This window comes from Aspergillus clavatus, genomic scaffold, assembly GCF_000002715.2.
Source record: "Aspergillus clavatus NRRL 1 1099423829791 genomic scaffold, whole genome shotgun sequence".
NCBI lineage: Eukaryota > Fungi > Ascomycota > Eurotiomycetes > Eurotiales > Aspergillaceae > Aspergillus > Aspergillus clavatus.
The window spans coordinates 1,011,962-1,033,334 of NW_001517108.1; the positions used below are offsets into that span (position 1 = coordinate 1,011,962).

Below are 21,373 nucleotides of genomic sequence, written 5' to 3' on the forward strand. Positions count from 1 at the left end.
GGAAGGTGAGAATTGATTGTGGAGTCACGGATCAAGTTGGATTGGCTAGGAAGTAAAAAAGAAGTGTCTGGCAGTCCAGGTGCTATAGAAGTCAAGCTAAACAAAGAGTGGAGATGAAAGAGAGCTGAGAAGGACTGTAGAGTGAGTAAATAAGTGAGTGAGTGAGTAAGTAAAGCAATCACATCATAGAAGTAATTAAAGGAATGACAGAGAGAAAAGACAGATATGAATGAGGAACAAGTAGTGATGGATAAGAACGTAGGAGAGGGAGTGAGTGAGTAAGTGAGTTAGCAGGTGTAAACATTCAAGGAGGGGAGCTCTCCAGCTTCAGCACATTCCTCCCAGCGGAGAATGAATGGGCGAATGGGAATGCGCCTCGAAAGCCCTTGGCTGGTGATTTGATTCCTGAATCCTGAGATCTCAGTTCTCACATTAAGTAATTACGAAAGCCTTGTGTGCTTTTTTTGGTTTTTTCTTTCGTCTTGATTTGCTTCTTCCTTTTCAGTTCGGATGAACTATCGACTTAGTTTTTGATCTAAAGGACTAGGGCCAGTTCTAAATTTCTATAGATCACTGAGGCGGAGTCCAGCGAAATGTGATGTGGTGATGCTCCACTGCATGACCATCACGAAGGTCCAACAGTGAGAACAGCTCAGTGGCTCCTGCAAGATACGTTCTATCTTGACCGATATCTCTATACGCATATATCTAGATGATTGTACCTGACTCTTAGGCTGTTACCAAGAACAGGGGACGTTGTTCAAGATTCAGGTTCGTGCCGGGATGCGATCCCGTTAGCCTCAGGCTCTCAGGCCTCTAATTTGGGAACCCTGTCGAGTGTCAACTCGAGACTTTCGAGCCCCTGGAGCCCCAAGAAGCTTGGTCTTCACGTCGAGAATGCAAGCCTAGATAATGACTATTAAGTTGTTGACCCTGCCAAACTATTAAACTCTTAGGAATGAGTATTGGCAAGTAGTGATCCTGCCGTCAGTGTTTATATTAAAACATCACGTGTCGATTATCTAGATTGATGTTTCATCCCTTGGCAGTCATATGATAGATGCCTGAGGCCGCTAGTCTTCTAGATTTCTCAACCTCCGAAAACTGGTCTGAGGAAAGTCTGAATTCTCGTCAATCATCAAGTCAGCAGCGTTATTGTCTCCTTGTTCATAATTTTCTCGTTCTACTTTCTCCCTCTTCATACTGCAGATCCAGCCTTCGAAAATGTCCAACATATGTGTTGCTTCGTCTAAACTGAATCTTCCCACTCTTCTGCGAAGTGTCTTTCGCTCTGAATTCACCGCCGAACTTCGTCCTCAGCAGGAGCCCAAGAGCCTCTTCCTCACACGACCAACACTATTCACCTATCGCAGAGTTCGAGATGGCCGACATTTCAGCTCGCTCACCCGGTCTCTCGAATTCCAATCCAGGTCGCCTGTTTCCTCCCACAGTTCGCTTCTAGTCGCCACCGATGTCTGCAGTACGCCACAGCCCAGCGAATCAGTCAAGCTCAGCAATGATCAAGTCAGTGTATCTCACGCGACTGACTCTACAGGTGCTATCTCTACGCGACAGTCCGCGAACAACAAGAAAGGTTCTGGAACACGAGCGACGCCAGACTTAATGGCAACCGAAAGCGATTCTTCGAAAACAAGCCGCTCGCAAGGCCCTCGAGTTTCCGCTCTCTCAAGCCTCGCGAAGTCCAATAAGAAGCGCGAGACATGGCAGATTCAGAAAGATGCTTTAAAAAAGAAGTTTAAAGAGGGTTGGAATCCGCCGAAGAAGTTGTCGCCCGATGCGCTGGATGGAATCCGCCATCTGCACTCTGTCGCGCCAGACCGCTTCACCGCATCTGTACTTGCGGAACAATTTCAGGTTTCGCCAGAAGCGATTCGGCGCATTCTGAAGAGCAAATGGCGGCCCTCTGCTGAGGAAATGGAGGAACGACGCGAGCGGTGGGATCGAAGACACGATCGCATTTGGAGTCAAATGACCGAGCTGGGTCTCAGACCGAAAAGCCGCCGTGCAAATCAATATTCGGACGCGAAGGTACTATATGATGATTCCGGTAAGCAGGAATAGGTAGCTAGGTATGCTTGCTTTGTGGTATTTCAAAGCATTGCCTGTGGTCAGTGCTTGATATATATATATCTTATTGTACATTATAATCATAGAATCGATCCTCATGGGTCCAGGCTTCCCTCTCTTCAGCCACTTGTCTTTCCCAACTACATCTAGATATCTATTGATCGAACAACATTTCCACGGAGCCCGTCGACTTTCTCTTTCCGAAACAGGATTAGCCCAGCGCCGCCTTTTGTCGTGGATCAGCCCGGATCGTGGCATGAGCACCACCTGTGCGTGTGATTACCTCTTACTTAGCCACATCTGAAGAGTATCTCCACTCTCCAGCCAAGCCGAGAGCTCTTGGAGCGTGCCTGGAGTGTTGGTTTTAAGGAAGTCTTTTAAAGCGGCGGGATCCGGGGAATTCTCGTATCCTTATTGACTGCATCTTCGACGAGCGCATCCATGATCTATTTGCTCTCAAACTCCCCAACCATAACCCCGTCTAGGAATGGCTTGCTCGGCTTGTTAACACGCCTATGCTGGCGTATGTGCGTGACTTCTCTTGTTCCTTTCCTTTTATCGAGTGGTGTCTGGTACCCACTGTCGACTCCGAACTTCTATATCCCTCCACTTCATCCACCGCCCACATGGTGACCTTGCGACCCTCGCCATGCAATCGGACATCCAGGTCTTTGTGAAGTGGAAAGATCAGACCATCTTTGCGGGGGAAGATGTCGAATGTACAATCACTTTTAAAAATGTGGCCGAGACAGATCTGGTCCCAAACAATGGAGGGCAGCTCTCCCATAACAGGAAACAGTCTCGCACTGGCAATGCGCAGCTCTCGAATTCCGACTCCTATTTCTCGCTGAAATCTCCCCAACATTCATTATTTAACCCCCACCGTCGTTCTTTTCCTGTCAGTCCGAAGAAGAGTCCATCGCATCGTGTATCGTCGTCAGTGAGCTCCCCGTTGATGGGCTCACACAGCTTCCCTCCACCTACCCCGCGAAATGACCAGACCCCTGGACACAAGCATAAGCGATCAATCTCCATACTCTCAATTGATAGTGAAGGGACGGGGGATAAAAGTTCGAGGTCGTCGTTTCAATTCAATCGCTCCCGACCGGGTAAGGGCCATGGCCGTTCTACAAGCTTGCAAGTTGTCCCAAGAAGGCATGAGGGGTATGAGGACAGCTTTGCAAAAGGTATGGATGGCCTCTCATTCCCCTTCAAATGTATCGCTGTTGCCATGCTTATTGATATCATCTATTAGCTGGCCGCCATAGCGTCCGCGGTATCTCCTCCGAGCCCCAGTTTCCAGGAAACTCGAGGACCGATATAGATGGACCCAGTAGAGTCAATCGCTCTGGTTCTAATGGACAGAGACCTATACAACCACTCGGATCTCCTCGCGCGCCTCCACGAAGGTCTCAGTTACCTGTCATGGACTTCAAGTTTCCACCTGCGCCCACAACCGATCCTACTAGTCGGCCTGCTCTTTCTCCAGTATCTGTGGATGACAACAATGGCTCAACACCAGCACGGTTAAATGGGAAAGAAGGGTCGCCAGTCCCACCGCCTGGCCATCTACCCCAGCTTACAAGGATTATTTCTACATCCAGTCTCAGTGGAAGCCACAGAAGTAGTGGAGAATTCTATTCCGCCAGCGATCAATCATCCGAGACCCTCCAATCCGAATACACCAACTATTCGACGGCGGTACGACGTCCGAGTGCTCCACGCCACGCGCGTCACTTTTCCAGCGTGGACCCGGGACTCAGGCCGGCAAAAGGCCAGACCCTTCTCATGGGCTATGCGCAGATCAGTGCATCCTTTACAGTTGATGGATCGTTGATCAACCAAGCCGCTTTCGAGGACGTTAAGCGGAAGGGAGTTGTGGGCAATCAAGGGAATGGAACTAGCACGCCCAACGGTAGACCTGCCGTGACCGGCGACAAGGGCCGCAAGACCGGTGGGTTCTGGGGCGCCTTGAAGTGGAATGCCATTGAGGAATCTATTAGCGGTCTCCTTTCCAATAATGAACTTGATGGTCTCCGTGATATGCGTGGAGTCACGTCCTCCAGATCGATCCCACTTCTATCGACGCCACAGTCTCTCTTGTTCGTGGATCTGCGGCTGGCACCAGGAGAAGAACAGTCGTACTCATTTTCATTTACTCTGCCCAGTGGTCTTCCCGCAAGTCACAAGGGGAAGGCCATCAAGATCTCATATAATCTGGTTATAGGTACACAAAGACCGAGCGGAAATAACGAACCCCAGCGTGTGCACCGCATCAGCATACCATTCCGCGTTTTTAGCACTGTCGACAGTAAGTATAATACCTTATCATCTCGGATGTGCCTCTAACATCCTTCAGGTCAAGGGGAAATCCTCGGTCACAATCTCATGAACCCTTACGTCCTTTTACGGGATGAAGCTAGGGTTCAGAAAGTCGGCTCAAGCCCACCGCCGGATCTAAAGAACAAGAGCATCAGCGGGCCTGTGTGGACGTCGGCACCGGAGTTCTTGTCCTACGTTGACGAGATCCTCGAGCAGCAATCACGGAAGCATCTTCTACAACCACCTAGACTCCTTGATCAAAGAAGGTCTTCAAGTTATGAACCGTTAGCGGGGCCTCTTTCCTGTAAAGATGCCATTGACTTGGCCATACTTCGGAGCAACCAGGCGATACATACAGCGCGCAGTCCCAACCGGTTTGAAATTGCTCGTAACGGACGTCGGATTGCTGTGGTGGTACTTAATCGCCCGGCTCATCGATTGGGTGAAACAATCATTGCGTCAGTGAATTTCACCGACGTTACGCTGCCTTGTTACGCGCTTCGCGCAACCCTGGAATCGTCGGAGAGAGTTGCGCCCGATCTAGCAGTCCGGTCAAACGCGAGCATTCATCGCGCCACGCGCCGAATACACGCATCCTTCTTCGAGAATACTCTCTATTCTACGCGGGTGGTATTTAGTCCTGCGATCCCCATCTCCGCTACCCCCACGATTCTGACTAGTGGGGTGTACCACGAATGGGAGCTGCGATTCGAGTTTGTGACTACGAGCTCGCACAGTGAGCTAGGGACGGGGCCGTCTGGCACTCAGCTACTTGAAGTGGTCTCTGAGGACGACCGGGGACGAGTCATGTCGGGTCTGGAGAACCTAGGCTGTGAGTCCTTTGAGATCGCCATTCCGATCACGGTCTATGGGGAAACTGTTCGCGAAAGGTTACCGGAGGAGAATGAGGGTTATCCAATATAATTATAGGCGTACTTGGCCGCTGATGTCCGCACTGGCGTGTCAATCTTCTTGGCCCTGTAGATATATCCTCTTAATTATATAGTCCTAGTCTCAGCGGCGAGCCGATTACTGAGCCTTCCATGGAACAAGGAATTCGCTTGATATCGTTGATCATGAAAAGCTTCAATTACCAGAAGTATCTTTATCCTGTTTAAATAACCGTTGGAAGTGCCCTAGAAATACTTGGATAGACGCCGTCACTGGGGCAACCAACGGGGCTTTCCGTCGCTCTCCCTCAGGCATCCATGGATCACGACTCTCGGGCGCTCCGCTTGTGGGATGGCGGAGAAGTGCGATCAGATTTCCTGCTTCTATGAGTATGAAGGTCACGTCAGTAGTCATATCGTAGTAAGGTTGGTTGTTGATCTTTTGATCCTTAGCTTGGTTAGTTTTGCTTTTTCCCGTCGGAGATCTCATCCCTCGTGTTCCTGACTTGTCTGAAGGCACTTTCTAAATTCAAAGTTCGCCATCGACTTTACACTTATCTACCCTTGCCCCTCCATCCAACCGCGCTCTCACCCGATTGTTTCTTTGAACGCAGGGTAGCTAGCTTCTGCCGGTCATTCTGGTTAGTGTATGTGACGGAGATAGGTTTCAGGAACCATAGCGCCTCGATATTGAGATGCATAGCTAACGCCACTGGCATTGGAATGTAGGCGCATTTTCGCACTGAGCAACACGTCGCATTCTACTACTATCAGCGGAATTCGAATTTCTCATCGCCCACAAATCCGGAAAGATCACAAGAGAAATCCCGTCGCTCTTTGTTCTTAAAGAAAGGCAACTCAACGGAGACATCTGGAAGCTAAGAGAGAAGATAAGAGTAGAGGATGGCCTCGCTCCTCACCACCATGTTCGTTCCCTTCCGGCCCTTTACTTCCTCTGTTTCTGCTTTCGCTTCTGCTTCATCGTCTTCTTCTCCTTCTGCTGCCTCGTCTGCCCCTCCATCTCACCCATCCCCCGCTCTCGCCCCGTCTGTCTCATGCAGCACCATCAACACGTACCGGAGCCCAGTCGCTGAGCCCCCCTCCTATCTGTCCCCCGCTGTTTCCGCACTGAAGCAGAATCTCTGTAGACTAACACCTCCCAGCAATGCGCGCACAAGGGCGCCGTTCAAGCCACGGTCGGCGGCCAAGGGCACAAGCAGTTACCAGCTGAGACAGTTCGCGGAGGCGACCTTGGGTAGCGGGAGCTTGCGCAAGGCCGTGAAGTTACCTGAGGGAGAGGATGTGAATGAGTGGCTTGCGGTCAATGGTAAGTCTATTTGAGGTTATCACTTTTTGGGTTGTGCCCGCTTTTTGTGGTAAGGATTGGCTAATTAGTGGGCTGCCTTCATCAGTGGTGGACTTTTACAACCAGATCAATCTTCTCTACGGCGCCATCACAGAGTTCTGCTCCCCGCAGTCATGCCCCGAGATGAAAGCGACAGACGAGTAGGATCTCTTCCATATCGGCGATGCCTTGGGGGGTAGATACAGCTAACCATGGGCGATGTCATAGGTTCGAGTATCTTTGGCAGGACTCGGAGAATTTCAAGCGACCGACCAAGATGTCCGCGCCGGAATACATTGAGCATCTGATGAGCTGGGTTCAGAGCAATATCGATAACGAGCAGATGTTTCCAAGCAGGCTTGGTATAGTTTCTGCTTGTCAACTATTGTGACGATGGAGTGGGCTGACGAGTATTCCAGGTGTTCCATTTCCCAAGGCATTCTCCAGCTTGATACGCCAGATCTTCAAAAGACTTTATCGGGTCTATGCGCACATATACTGTCACCACTACCCTGTCGTTGTGCACTTGGGACTCGAACCCCATCTCAATACCAGCTTCAAACATTATGTTTTATTCGTTGATGAGCACCGGTTGGCGACTGGGAAGGATTATTGGGGACCTCTGGGAGAACTCGTCGATAGCATGCTGCGGAGCGACTAAGAGATATATTCTATGCGATGGGGAAATGCTGGGTCGGTCTGCAGGCAGTCGGACTGCTTTCAAGGGTCAGGGTGAGGAGACATTGGCGTCAGAGGGGTGTTTGTATTCTTTTTTTCCCGTATTCATTTTTCTAGAGGCAGTGCGGCGTTCCTGTCCTTGATGCATATCAATTGAGAAAGCTCGTTAAATGTAAGAGTAAACCATTGAAACTGTGAAAGCAAGAGTCCTGTACTTGATCAACATTGATCATGATATCTAGCAGATAGTAGTGACAGCAGCTTTGGTGAGGGAATGCTAACGACAGCCGAAATTCTCGGCGTGTGCGGAAACTCACGTGACCGGGGGCCGGGAGAAGTTGGACGTCGCTTCAACTTCGTGAGAGACCTTCCGGCAGCAGACCAACGGCCATCGCACCCCTCTCAACGACGTCCCCACGTCCCATATCCTGTCACTCTCCCTTCCTTCGACGTCTTCTCACATCACCGCCACGATGAACACCGCTCGTGTCGCCCGCACCGGCCTGCGTGCCGCCCAGCGGTTCTCCGTCCCTCGCTCGACTGCTCTGAACGGTTTGAGAACCTATGCCACCCCGGCTCAGAACGTCAAGCCCCCTGTGGCTCTCTTCGGCGTTGATGGAACCTATGCCACTGCTCTGGTACGCGACCTATCTTTCCCTCTGGACGGGCTTCCAACGCCGCACCAGATTGTTTACAATCTGTTTTTTCTTTCCGCGCCCTGATCCGTTAACCCGACCCCACGCTCGTTGAACGAGCATCGCGTTTGAGATGGGAAAAAATGAGAAGGGCGCCGTCACGTCATTATGGGAATGCATCGAATCATGGAACACAAACTAACAGCTCCATTGGAACAATAGTACACTGCCTCTGCCAAGTCCGCCGCTCTGGACTCGACCTCCAAGGCTCTCGCCAGCCTCGCCCAGACCTTCAAGGCCGACCCCAAGCTGACCGACCTCATCGCTGCCCCTACCCTCAGCGTCAGCGACAAGCAGCAGATCATCCAGGAGCTCCAGAAGGTCGCCGGAAGCGACAAGGGCGACATCCTCAAGAACTTCCTGCAGACTCTCGCCGAGAACAACCGTCTCGGTCTCCTCGAGGATATCTGCGAGAAGTTCGAGACTCTCATGAGCGCTCACCGTGGTGAGGTTGAGGTTACCATCACCAGTGCTCAGGTGTGTTTTTTCCTCATTTTCTTTCCCCCCTCTATTCCCCAGTTTGGTATCATGCAATCAATTGATATCAGGAACTACTTGTTGTTTGGAGCATCTCGCTAAACGCACCCCTTCTCCAGGAACTCGACAACAAGACCCTGAACCGCCTCGAGAAGGCCGTTGGCAAGTACGAGCTCGGCCAGGGCCAGAAGCCCAAGGTCGTCACCAAGGTTCGTCCCGCCAAACCCATTCATTCCCTTGCCTGCTGCCATCAAGCTCCGCTGCAATCCCATCTAACCAAGCATCACCAATCAACAGGTCAACCCCGACATCCTCGGCGGCCTCGTCGTCGAGATCGGCGACCGCACCATCGACCTCAGCGTCTCGTCCAAGATCGCCAAGCTCAACAAGGCCCTCACCGATGCTCTGTAAATTACCAGATTTTGTTTTTCTTCTTTCGTATATTACCTACCTAAAGGAAAAAAAGGAAATCTGAGCCGTTTCTTCCCACAACCCCCCCAAGTTTACTTTTTTTTGTGTGTGTGTGTGTGTGTCAAATATGTACCGTACATCCCTCTCTAGCCCGTTGTTGAACTTGACTGCCGCAGCCGGTGAGTAAGCATGAGAATCCTCGGCTCGAGTTCTGGAAAGCAAATGAATTCACAGGATGAGAGTTGTTTCTTCTTTTTGCAGTTCGGCATATTTTCTATTTTGTGCTGCTTGCGGATTTGGTAAGATTTATATAGATATTGATGTTTGAGGGGATTGGTGGTATGCCTTGTGATCGGAGGGTTGGGAAGAGCTCGAGGTGAGGCTAAAGTACTAGGTAGCAAGCTTGTGGTACGACTGCTAAATATACCATGTAGGAGGGAGTGCTATACGTATTCCCATGACAAAAGATTTACGTTCTGTGTGTATGACTACGACTTTGACGCTGCTGTGGACTCGTTCTTGAAGTATGTCAAATGCAATGCAATGCAACTCTACCCCATTAGATCATCTCACCAATATATATACCATAACCCTGGAGACATGCGCACTATGTATCACCAATGTAACGGCCCCCCTCCACTCACTCTTCTATCAAACAAAGAAGGCACCTAATGACCATTTGGAGGAGTGCGGTCCGCCTGCGCCTCGAACTCATCCTCGTACGCGGCGATGGAAGCCGAACTTCTCACGCGCTGCAGCTGGCTCGCGACGTAATTGGAGACGTGCTCGTCGATGCCATTCGGCAGGCCGCGGTCGTGCTCGTCGTCGGAGAGGATGTCCGCGGCGGGGGTTTCGGCGCCCGTGAAGGCTGATTCGAAGTCGCTACGGTTGCCGATGGAGCGGGTGATGGACGCGGAGCGGCGGATGCTGGGTCTGCGGCTGCTGCGGGGGCGGCCGGAGCGGGTGAAGATGTCGTCGAAGTAGTGGGAGGCTGCGGCGAAGGGGGAGCGGGGGGTTTGTGGGAGACGGCAGTTGACGCTGAGGGAAATAGAAGAGATGAGTATTTGTGTTATGGCAGACTTGGCTTGGGAGGAGAGAGATGGGGATGGGAAGGAAAAAGCTTACCCGGTATCATGGATCACCTTGGCGATCAAACCTGTCCATCCACATTGGTGAGAAGCCCCTAGACCGCGGCCAGTGTCTCCGTCGAAGAATTCGTGGAACCACATGTAGTCTTTCCAGTGCTCGTCGAAGTCGAGGAGATCGGAGTTGTCGTTGACTGCGCGGCGCCCTTCGTCGTTCCGGGCGAACAGATGCTGCAGGCGATGTTGGATTTCCTCGGCGACATGGCCGAGATGCATGTAATCTCCAGAGCCGGTAGGACATTCCACTTGGAAGGAATCTCCGTAGAACATGTAGAACCGCAGAAGAGACTCTACGAGCAAGAAGTTGACGCACAGCCAGACAGGACCACGCCAGTTGCTGTTGCCTCCGAACAGGCCGCTGTCGGAGTCGCCCGGCACATAGCCGACTCTGAATGTCTGGCCATTGACATCCATTGAGTACGGATGTTTCTCATGGTGCTTGGACATGGACCGGATGCCATGTTCGGACAAGAACTCGGTTTCGTCAAGCATCCGCTTCAAGATCTGCTCCAGACGATCCTTGCTGACCAGCGACAAGAGGAGGCGATCATCCTTGCCCCGGCGTTTCATACTGGCAATATTCCTCTCTGCAACATCTTGCCTGTTCTCAATGAACCAGTCCATTCTCCGCTTGAAAGAGGGGAACTTGTTGATCAACTCAGGTTCGAGTGTAAGGACAGCATACAGCGGGATCAAGCCGACCAGCGACCTCACGGGAAGCTGTTGCGTCCATGGCTCCCCATAAGAAATAGCATCGTAGTAGAAACTGCAAAATAGCATCAGCCGCTTGCTCAATCCGGTTGCCTTGTGAGGTGCACATACCCATCTTCTTCGTTCCACAGGGAGGATTCCTTTCCTCCCGACTTGAAAGTCATGGCATCGCTGATGAGCAGGAAATGCTCAAAGAATTTCGAGGCAACTGGACGTGGTGAGTGCGAGCTCATCACTCAATTTTCCTTGTGAAACCTGGGACTTACTGTCTTCATAAATGCGGCGATGCTTGGCTAATTCCAGGGCAATGTTGAGCATGCAGAGACAGTAAAAAGCCATCCAGCCAGTACTGTCTGCTTGTTCCAAGACACCTCCGGTTGGAAGAGGTTCGGAGCGGTTGAACAAACCGATATTGTCCAGACCCAAGAAACCTCCCTCGAAAACATTCTTGCCTTCGGAGTCCTTGCGGTTGACCCACCAGGTGAAGTTCAGCAAGAGCTTCTGGAAGACACGCTCCAAGAAGTCCAGATCCTGCCGGCCATACATCTTCCGCTCGATCTTGAAGGTCCTGAACACAGCCCACGCATGGACGGGTGGGTTCACATCACCGAAATTCCACTCATAGGCTGCGAGCTGACCGTTGGGGTGCATGTACCATTCGCGAGTGAGAATGTCCAGCTGCTTCTTTGCGAAATCAGGGTCGATCATGGCCAGAGGAATACAATGGAACGCTGTATCCCAAGCAGCAAAGAAAGGGTACTCCCAGGAGTCTGGCATCGACAGGATATCGTCGATGTAGAGATGCTTCCATTGCTGATTGCGAACATGCTTACGTCCTGGAGGAGGCGGGATCATCCCAGGATCACCGTTGGCCCACTGTTCCCAGACAAAGTGGTAAAATTGCTTCGTCCACATCATGCCGGCAAATGCTTGTCTCTGAATACTCCGCAGATCGTCACTCATGGGCAGAGGGCTGATACGGTAGTAAAACTCGTCGGCCTCGGTCCTGCGCTGCTCGACCACATCGTCCAGCACTTCTTCATCGACAAACGGCTCGTTCTTGCTGGAAAGCCTGAAACGGACGACGGCGCATTCGCCTGGAGGAATGCCATCTCCCTCGTCAAAGGCATACCACGCGGCAAATTTGGTGCCCTTGTTGGCAGGGTTGATGGCATCTTTCTCCTCGTTGACGATATAGCGATGGAACGCATCCTTGACGTAAGGCTGGTCGTTCTTGCTGTTCCAGAGTAGCTCGTTGTTCGTCTCATTCTCGGTGAACATCATCCGAGGCATGACGTCCTCCTGAGCCTCACCAAAGGCGGGAGAAGGCGAGAACCGTACGTAACGCTCCCCAAGCTTCTTGTGATTGGTCTTGGCCGTGAGTTCAGACACCTTCTCCATGGACGGCTTCTCCGACTGGCCCTCGTATCCCCACGACCAGGTGTTTCGGAACCACACATGAGGGACGATATGCAACGGAGCGGGTTCGGGACCTCTGTTGTAAGCAATGATCCGGAACATGAGTTCATCCTCATCATCCCCTTCCTTGGCCGTCTCAATGAAGATATCCCAGTAGCGATTATCCTCAAATGCACCGGTATCCAGGAGCTGATACTCGCGATCTTGCCGGGAGCGTCGTGCGTTTTCATCGATCAGGTCTTGATAAGGGAATTTCTTCTGCGGGTATTTGTAGAGGTATTTCATGTACGAGTGCTAGAATTGCAAACGTCGAGTCAATGCCCATGCACGCGGGGAAGATGGGATCCTTGTATTGGGATCCTTACCGTTGGGGTATTATCCACGTGGAAATGAGCTTCCTTGATACTTTCTCCATGGTTTCCTTGGGGGTTGGATAACCCGAACAGGCGCTCTTTGAGAAACTCACTATTTTTCAAAAGCGATGGTCAGCAATGGCGCCAGACACACAATCCACATAGCATGAGCCGAGACTCACTCTTTTTCATTCCAGAAAGCGAATGCGATATTTTGTAGACCGTGGGTATCTGATACACCGGCAATTCCATCCTCGCCCCAGCGGTATGTTCTCGATCGGGCATGGTCGTGGGTGAAGTCTGAGCACGCCGATCAGCCCCGCGCACGACCACATGTCAAGGAAAAAAGAGAGAGACTTACAGCTCCACGCATCCCCATTCTCACTGATAACTCGTTAGCAATGATACCAAGCAGGATTGACTCTATAAGGGAACATCGAGAAAGTGTCCCAATTATCATCATGGAAGGGATAGAGAAAAATAAAAAGAAAGAGCACTTACGAATAATCCTCTCGGACTGCACCGAGCCGGAAAATGAGGTCATTAGCAAACCAGGCCTGTCTCACAGCGAAAATCCCATCCACCGAGAAGTAGGGAGTAGTAATTGCGTAGGATCGAAAGAGAACTCACCGGTTGCCCATTGTCTCTCTGCAACGTAGGGACCCCATTTCTTCCAGTACTTGTTGCGTTCGCGGTCCTCCTTCAGTCGCTGTTCCTCCTGGGTGAGGTACTCTTGCCTGTCGATCAAAACCATGGTCGGCAATGGACTGGAAGAACAGAATCCAGGACAGGGAACGAAAGTCGGAAAAACGCTAACGGGACCGAGGAGAAGAGGAAGAAGGAGGAGGAGGAGGGAAGAGTGGGAAAAAAAAAGAGAGAGAGCTGGAGAAGGGAGAGCGAGCTGGTCGAATCTTAAAGGAACAACTTCTTTTAGCTCCTAGTTGTTGCAGGCCAGGTCCCTCAGTAGTCAGTCAGTCAGCACCTTACAAGCTCTAGATGTAGGAATAATAGTAGCTAGGATAGAACTTGGTCGTAATATAGTAATATGATTAGTGATTCATGACAATTCTGGCAATGGCTCCTAGCTACCTAGCTGCTATCTAGCATCTACTGTACAGTCTGTACTACTAGTCCCAGGTAGAGATAACAAGATTCACAGTAGCTTACCCACGCTAACTAACTAACTTTTTTTTTTCTGCGCAAATTGCTGCATGTTCTCTTTAGCTTAAGGCAACAACTCAGAGGGACATGACCAACCTAATTTGCCCGATGACCGCAGCGGCTTATCAGACCGTCGAGAGGCCCAAGAGAAACGGGCTTGGGAGGGACAGTTCTCAGTTCTGCACAGTCTGGACTCTTGTTTGGCGGCCGAACTTCCAAGGTTTGCTGGCCATGCAGGTGGAGAGTCTCTGACATCATCGGACAGGAGGCGAAAGTGAAAATCTCTTTAGATCCTTATTATTGACTAAAACGAAGCATGTTGATATGGGAGAGCTTGATAGGTAACTACAGAGAGGGAAGGAGATGCACTAATAATATACTAGGATTTAAAGGGATCGGGTACAGTAACTAGGTATCTATCTAGATGGAGAAAGAGAGTCAACATTTCATGCATGGTCACACTGTGTACTCCGCACCACGGGTTCGGGACCAAGTCTCATCCATAGGACCATAATACAGATACCTAAGTCAACATGGAGACCCCAGCTGAATTCCAGAGACCTTCTGGCTTGAGCAACATTAGGTAAGTAGCCCCATAGAGCTTTAAAGCATTTCCTGATTGGTAGCATCAAATAGTAACCAAAAGTTCAACATATCTTGTAAGTTGTAACTCCTGAGACTCCTAAAATCCTAGGATGCCTTGTCCTGACTCCTGGGATCCTCTAGATCCTGAGATATTGTTACTAAGCCCTGTTGGGATCAGGCTAATAGAAGTACCTAGATTATTATTTATTGGTAAGCTGAGGTAGTGATTACCTAAGTTCTACTGAGCCTAGCTAATTATTTTAGGTGTGTATATAGCTTACTTAAGCTATATATAATTCTTATATAAGCCTTACCCCTAATATATAACCTGTAGGATAATTAGTTAGTATTTTTATCTTATATTACCCCTTTTAAGTCCTATTTACTATATTATAGTCCTGCTGGTAGGTAGGTCTAAATCTAAATTAATATCTTTAATTAATATAGTAAAAGCCTAAAAGAGATGACCTTTAGGCATTCTAAAACTCTTATATAGTTTATACTATTATAATACACCATGGTAGAGTAGCAATTAAAGTTAGTGATTAATATTAGGGGGTTGCCTGCCTGTCTCTCTTCCCTTTGGTTCCTCACTGCTACTTATAATATTTAATACTATCTATCTATCTAATTATGGGGTAGAAAGAGGAATATTAATATATTAATCTAGGTATAGAAGCATTTCATATATAGGTAGGAATATATGATCTATCTTTAGATAAGTTAAATACTATTTATACCTACCTAGAGGAATCTTTTAGTCTTAGTTTAGTAGTTATTTAGATTTAAACTACTATTAGAATCACATCCTCATCTATATAGTTTAAGTATTATCTATAAGACTTTAATATAGTAAGTTTAGTCTATATAGACTATAGGGTACTATAGAATAACCTTATAGTTTTCTATTTTAGATAAATCTATATTATTAGCCTAGAGTTATAGGCCCTTTTATATAGATTTATTAAATAAAGATTAAGATAGTTATTATTAGGGAGATTAGTAAGTAAGTTTTAATATTTATAAATAAAGAACTTATTTTATTATAGGGAGTTTAATATATAATCTTTATCTAAGATAAATAAGTATAAGTTTTGTATTTTAATTTTTAGTCTAATAATTCTATATAGGATAGTGAGGTTTCTTTAGATTTATTAAGGACCTTTTAAATCTTAATTAGGTTTTAGATTAATATTCTAGCATTTTTTAGTTTCTAATTTAGTATTATCAAAGTCTATAATTATTATAGCTTCTCTTTAATAGTTATTTTTACTAGTCTTTATCTATTAATTAAATTCTTTAGAATATAATTATCTAGTTCTTAAAGTATATATATTCTAAATAGATAGACTTTTATAATTTTATATAGCTTATATTACTTACTTTTAAATTTTTATAGGGATTTATTATATATAAGGACTTATTAATCTTTATATAAACTAGTATTCTTAATCTTTAAGTCTTAAATCATTCTTCTCTTTATTATATAGATTAATAATTTCTTATATACTAATACTTAAGTATATAGGACTCTCCTAAATTAATTCTCTTAGTTTGGTAATTTCTTTAAGTATATATTATTATTTAATAATCTTAGTTTTATCCTATATAATAAGTAGAATAGGCTTTAATTAGTCTATATATAGATATAGATATATATAATAAATATAACTAGGTATAAATATTTATCCTATAGCTATATTAGTTTATTTATAGGATATTTTATTAAGATTTTTCTTAATAGGCTATTAAGACTTTTCTAGAGTTGCATACCCGGACCGCAAAAATCAGATCCAACCCTCACTAAACTCACTGCGGTGAGGGTTCGGTCCCTAGTAGGGTCCTTGAAAAGTTGAAAAAAAAAATTATTTTCTTTCTTTCAGAATTTTCTAATGTTTTTTTTTTCTTTTCAGCAGTTGAACCCCCCTAATCTAGTAATAATACTAAGACTTTTTTAACTAATTAGAGCCCCTGAATTTTACTACCCCATAGAATTAGATTAATTAGAATTAGTAGCTAGCAGGTGCCTTATTACCTAGGAAAGCTATATATATACTCTAAGAAATAGTAGTAGATTTCATCTAATAATATTAAAATATATATCTTTATATATAAGAAATTATTAACTTTTACTACTTATCACTACCACTACTATAGGAAATTCATCTTCTAGGTAATAGAATAAAAGTTTAGCTGAATTTATAGCTATTTATAATCTTTACTAATTCAAAGAAGTAGGCTTCTATATAAATTTATATATGAAATTACTTAGAATACTTATAGATACTTATCTCCTAGATTCTATATACCTACTGCACCTACTACCCTAATTTTAATTAAAATTTTAATATAACCTACCTAACTACCTATATATCTTAATATATTAGATTATGAGAATTATAGCATTAAACAAAGATAAATAAGAATATAAATCATTAAATAAGCATCTTTAACTATTAAAAAGTATTAACTTCTAAGATTAATTAGTAATTAGGAATAGCTATCTTCTATAATGCCTACCTCTTTATATATTTTTAATACTAGGAATAGTATTATTTCTCTAAGTATTAAATCTAAAATACTCCCCTTCTTTACCTAAGACTATAGCCACTACTATACTAGATTTATACTATAGCTTTATCTAGATAAAGCTATTCTAGTAGCTTTAAACCACATAGTATCTAAATCTTATATATAATAAATTAATAAATATTTATAGAGAAAGAATTATAAGTCTTAGCATTAATTTATATGGATCTAGCTACTTTCTTCTAGTAGAAGATATATTAGATTAAAGCTTAACTACCTATATAATTTCTATATAAATTAAAGATTAGGTTAAAAAGCTCCTTACTAAGCTAAATAATAGGTAGAAGATATAAAAATTTATTAATTCTCTCTCTATAGATACCCCTTCCATAATAAAAAGAGTATAGATAATTCTATAAGCTAAGTATAAGGATCTATGATCCGCGAGAATTAGAAACTAGTATGAAAGAAGAATGATTACAAATAGATTTAAATATAGGTGTCCTTATTCAAAGAGATTATCACTAAACTCTAAAGTTTAGTAGTTATGGGCAGGGTTTATATCTTTATAGGTTATATAATTATTTATATAACCTCTTATAAGGAACCTTCTTATTATTAGGTTCCTCTATAAAGATAGCTTTAATATAATATATAATAGACCTTTATAATCCTTATAACTACCCCCCCCTTAAAAGACCTTAGCCCCTAAGGTCTGTCTAAGGTTCCTTATTTATAATAGAATATATTAGTAAAAACCTTTATTTAGTAAAAACCCTCTTTTATAGAGAGAAAATTATAAATAATAGAAAAGATTTACTATCCTCTTCTTTTATAAACTTATATTTATTTATCTTCTTATAAAGACTTAGTTATAGATAGACCTCTTTAACTATAATATTTTTATCACTATTAAAATCTTCTTATAATATATTTTAGATTTATATTACTTATTCTTATAATACTCCTATAAATCCCTTAATAGCCTTATTATATAAAATTTCTATAGAGTAGGATTTAGGGTAGTAATAATTTTTATAAAATATATAAGCTCTTCTTTTCTTTATCTTCTATATTTTCTTTAATTTTTATTATAAAAGTTTTAGTAAGGGACCTTCTGTAATTTATAATATTTAGAAAGAGGTAGTTAATATATTATAAGATATTTTATAGAAAAATATCCTTTTATATCTTCTTCTTTATATCTCTACTCTTATCTATCTCCTCTAATCTCTTAGAGGTAAGTAAAGGCTTATAAGTCTATAGTATTCTTACTAATAGTTCTTATAAAAGGAGGAGGAGATAGCCTTTATATTACTACTACTATTTATTATACCTCTCCCTCCTATATCTACTACTACTACTACTACTACTAGGCCTGCTGCTACTACCCCTACTAGGCCTACTACTACTACTACCCCTACTACTACTACTACTACTATTACTACTATTACTATAGCTCCTCCTACCTCTCTTTTCCTTATTCTTATAGGAGTCTTCCTCCCCCTATGTAGGGTTATATATAGGCTCTTTTTTATTAATTTAATAAGAGTATAGCCAGCCCCTATTATAAGGGGAGCCTCTATCTTTAGGCTACTACTACCTCTAGTAGGTACTCCTAGGGCTAACTAGGATGTCCCTATACCTACTACTAGTAGTATTACTACCTAGGCTTCTAGCCTAATAGTAGAGCTACCCCTAGATACCTAGTTCCTCCCCTGCTTATAGAGGAATCTAGTAGTAGTTATAGGGCTCCCACCCTAGATAGGATTATAACCTCTATTAGGCTAGGAGTAAGTATAAATTACTAGGACCCTGCTCTACTCTATTAACTAATATAGCTTTAGTATATCTAGTTAGTTAGGAGTCTATATCTAGCTCTATAAGGCTATCCTTATAATTAGAGCTAGGGTAAGACCTCTTACTAACTAGGAGTATAGTATCTATTATAATCTAAGTATAAGCTTAGTATTTATAGTATATATTTCTAGTAGGCTAGCTAGGAAGTATAATAACTACCTCTACTATAGCTATAAGAACTATTCTTTTAAGTATCCTTAGGTCTAGTAGCCATCTTCCTAGCTCTATAAACTATATTATACTCATGCTTAATATTAGGTATCTTTATAATAGTAGGTTTAGGAGTTAGGGATTTTTTTTTTATATTTCTTTTATTTATTATTTTATCTTTTCCTTAATAAAGATAAGTTTCCCCTCCTTATAGGGTTCCTTATATAGTCTTTATAGATCTATAGGTGGTGTAGGCCTTTTATAAGTTTCTAAGTATTATCTTCCTTAGTATATTCCTTCTATTAGATATAATACTCTATAGATTATCTATCCCCTTATAAGTCTAAGATTACCTCTAGGTAGTATTTACAGTCCTCTTTTACTATTTTATAGATAGGGAAGCATTCCTATAAGTTTACCTCTTCTATCTCCTTATATTTATAGAGTATAGAGATATAGAATATATTATATATCTTAAGGCCTGGTAGTAGATTTATATAGTAGGCTAGGTTACCTATATATTCTATAATTTATACTAGACTAGTATTTAACTAATCTAACTTTATAGTTAGTCTAATCTATAATATATTCTTAATAGAGATCTAGACTTAGTCTCCTACTTAAAATACCTTTATAATATATTTCTTATTATAGTATTTCTTTTAGTAGGCTTAGGCCCTTACTAGAGCCTCCTTTATATACTTATAAGTATATTCTAATTTAATTAATCTCTTTATAACTAACTCTTCTATAACCTCACTCTTTAATTAGTTTATAGAATCTATTACTATCATGTAAGGGTCAACACCTATAATTATATAGAAAGATATATTCTTAATAGATGTCTAATATATATTATTATAGATAAACTCTATAATAGGGAGATAGTTAACCTAGTCTTCCTAACTAAAGTTAATATAGGCTTGTAAGTACTATCCTAGCATATTATTTAGGTATTCTATCTAGCTATCTATCTATAGGTAGTATTGTTACAATGATAGTCGTAAAACCACGATAGGTGGTGATGGATTTTGTGATGGATGAAAAGATAATGCTTTTACTATGGCCTCTGCTATAGGGATATCTTATTATGTCACATGACTCATTCCCTGTGGTTGTATGGTAGGACCATGATAATCATAATAATATCCCTGTTATGTAAAAGGCAGAGCCCAATCACAACTTAGTGAAAAGAAAGAGAAAAAAAAAAAAGGAAAAATTATAATATCTCAGCAAGCAGTAGGGAATGGCAAAGATGTGTGGTAATCTAGTAGTACATAAAGGGAATACTTTAGTCTGGTGGAATATGGTTATTTTAAGATATTTAACTACTAAACTCATAGTAAATAGTATTAAGATTCTTCTATAATACACAGGATAGTTCCTATTTAGTAAGTAGTATATTAAGCTACTTATATTTATCTATAGGGTGGTTAAAATATCAGGCTTTAAGATTAATAAGTAACTATCTAATATATTAGGTAAAGAAGTATTTAATAGTAAAGTCTAGTATAATTATAAGGAGGGTATATAATACTATAGTAGGTTTATCCTAGTAATATTTAGTAAAGTCCTTTTCTGATGCTTTAGTAAACTTAGTATTATAGTTAAATAAATCTATTTATCCCTATTCATTCTCTAACATATTATTAATATTCTTTTTTAGAATAAGGTCAAAGACTACATAGTACCTATTAAGTATTTAGGGAATGTGTTTAGTTATGACCTAACTTCTATAATATTTAATTACCTAAGTAATATACTATTTTGACCTAATATATAGAATATATATTATTATATAGGTAGGGATTAGTAGCTCTATAAATAGTACTTATAGTTTATTATTATTATTAGTATTATTATTACTATCCTTAGCCAGGGCCTCTTCTTATCTAGTAGTATAGATAGCTCTTTCTATCTTTAGTAAGATAGTCTTAATTTTAGTAAGTTATATAGGAACCCAGAGCTTAGCTAGGAGGTTATAAACTCTATATTATAGTATAATCTAAAGGATGTTATTAAGTCTACCTATATATTATAGGGATAGAGGCTCTAAATCATTTTGTGCTACTCTGAACTAATCTATAATAGTAATATTAGTATTAGTAACCTAATATATAAAAAAATTAGAGTGCTAAGTATAAGTCTATTTAATTAGAGAGAGTTCCTAGTTATATCTATATATATAGTAATATACTATCTCTAGGGTAAATCTATCTAATTTATATTTAATATTTTTCTTATATCCTTCTAGGAATTCCATGGCCCTGTTAAGGTTAAATAAGTATTAAATATAGGTAAGGTCTAGGTAGATATGTTTAGGCTTAATAAGATAACTACTAAAGTTAATAAACTTATACTAAGGTTTAATTAGCTTTAGGTAGAGGAAAACAGCTTTATATACTAAAGAGGAGAAGGCTAAATATATTATATAAGTAGCTTTAAATACTCTAGTTATACTAATCTTTATAATAGGTATATATACCTCTCTCTAAGTTAGGGGCTTATTAGGGGTATTAAATAGGATCTTAGTAGGTAGTCTAGCTTTAATAGA

General features: G+C 42.9%; 5 protein-coding genes across 5 annotated transcripts, besides 6 other annotated features; 4 read left to right on the forward strand and 1 right to left on the reverse strand.

Moving 5' to 3' along the window:
* The first annotated feature begins 139 nt into the window (after window positions 1-139).
* Window positions 140-171: a microsatellite.
* A 55-nt stretch (window positions 172-226) lies between these two features.
* Window positions 227-297: a microsatellite.
* A 927-nt stretch (window positions 298-1,224) lies between these two features.
* Window positions 1,225-2,082, forward strand: rrg9 (mitochondrial ribosome assembly protein RRG9; the record flags this gene model as incomplete). Its single annotated transcript, XM_001275514.1, has 1 exon — window positions 1,225-2,082. The coding sequence occupies one exon, from the start codon at window positions 1,225-1,227 to the stop codon at window positions 2,080-2,082; it is 858 nt and encodes a 285-aa protein (XP_001275515.1).
* Window positions 2,083-3,513: 1,431 nt separating this feature from the next.
* On the forward strand, window positions 3,514-5,334 carry ACLA_071230 (putative intracellular protein transport protein (Sat1); the record flags this gene model as incomplete). Its single annotated transcript, XM_001275515.1, has 2 exons — window positions 3,514-4,399; window positions 4,448-5,334. The coding sequence occupies 2 exons, from the start codon at window positions 3,514-3,516 to the stop codon at window positions 5,332-5,334; spliced, it is 1,773 nt and encodes a 590-aa protein (XP_001275516.1).
* An 869-nt stretch (window positions 5,335-6,203) lies between these two features.
* ACLA_071240 (Mob1/phocein family protein) lies at window positions 6,204-7,306 on the forward strand (the record flags this gene model as incomplete). Its single annotated transcript, XM_001275516.1, has 4 exons — window positions 6,204-6,627; window positions 6,713-6,806; window positions 6,874-7,007; window positions 7,065-7,306. 4 exons carry the CDS (start codon window positions 6,204-6,206, stop codon window positions 7,304-7,306), a joined length of 894 nt encoding a protein of 297 aa, XP_001275517.1.
* Window positions 7,307-7,796: 490 nt separating this feature from the next.
* On the forward strand, window positions 7,797-8,906 carry ACLA_071250 (F1F0 ATP synthase subunit 5; the record flags this gene model as incomplete). The annotated part of the gene is made up of 4 exons (XM_001275517.1): window positions 7,797-7,961; window positions 8,181-8,495; window positions 8,615-8,704; window positions 8,793-8,906. 4 exons carry the CDS (start codon window positions 7,797-7,799, stop codon window positions 8,904-8,906), a joined length of 684 nt encoding a protein of 227 aa, XP_001275518.1.
* A 668-nt stretch (window positions 8,907-9,574) lies between these two features.
* On the reverse strand, window positions 9,575-13,288 carry ACLA_071260 (uncharacterized protein; the record flags this gene model as incomplete). The annotated part of the gene is made up of 9 exons (XM_001275518.1): window positions 9,575-9,944; window positions 10,032-10,817; window positions 10,874-10,970; window positions 11,029-12,475; window positions 12,547-12,646; window positions 12,717-12,834; window positions 12,896-12,918; window positions 13,036-13,051; window positions 13,165-13,288. 9 exons carry the CDS (start codon window positions 13,286-13,288, stop codon window positions 9,575-9,577), a joined length of 3,081 nt encoding a protein of 1,026 aa, XP_001275519.1.
* A 2,629-nt stretch (window positions 13,289-15,917) lies between these two features.
* Window positions 15,918-15,969: a microsatellite.
* A 2,191-nt stretch (window positions 15,970-18,160) lies between these two features.
* Window positions 18,161-18,264: a microsatellite.
* Window positions 18,161-18,265: a microsatellite.
* Window positions 18,266-20,657: 2,392 nt separating this feature from the next.
* Window positions 20,658-20,688: a microsatellite.
* The last annotated feature ends 685 nt before the right edge of the window (window positions 20,689-21,373 follow it).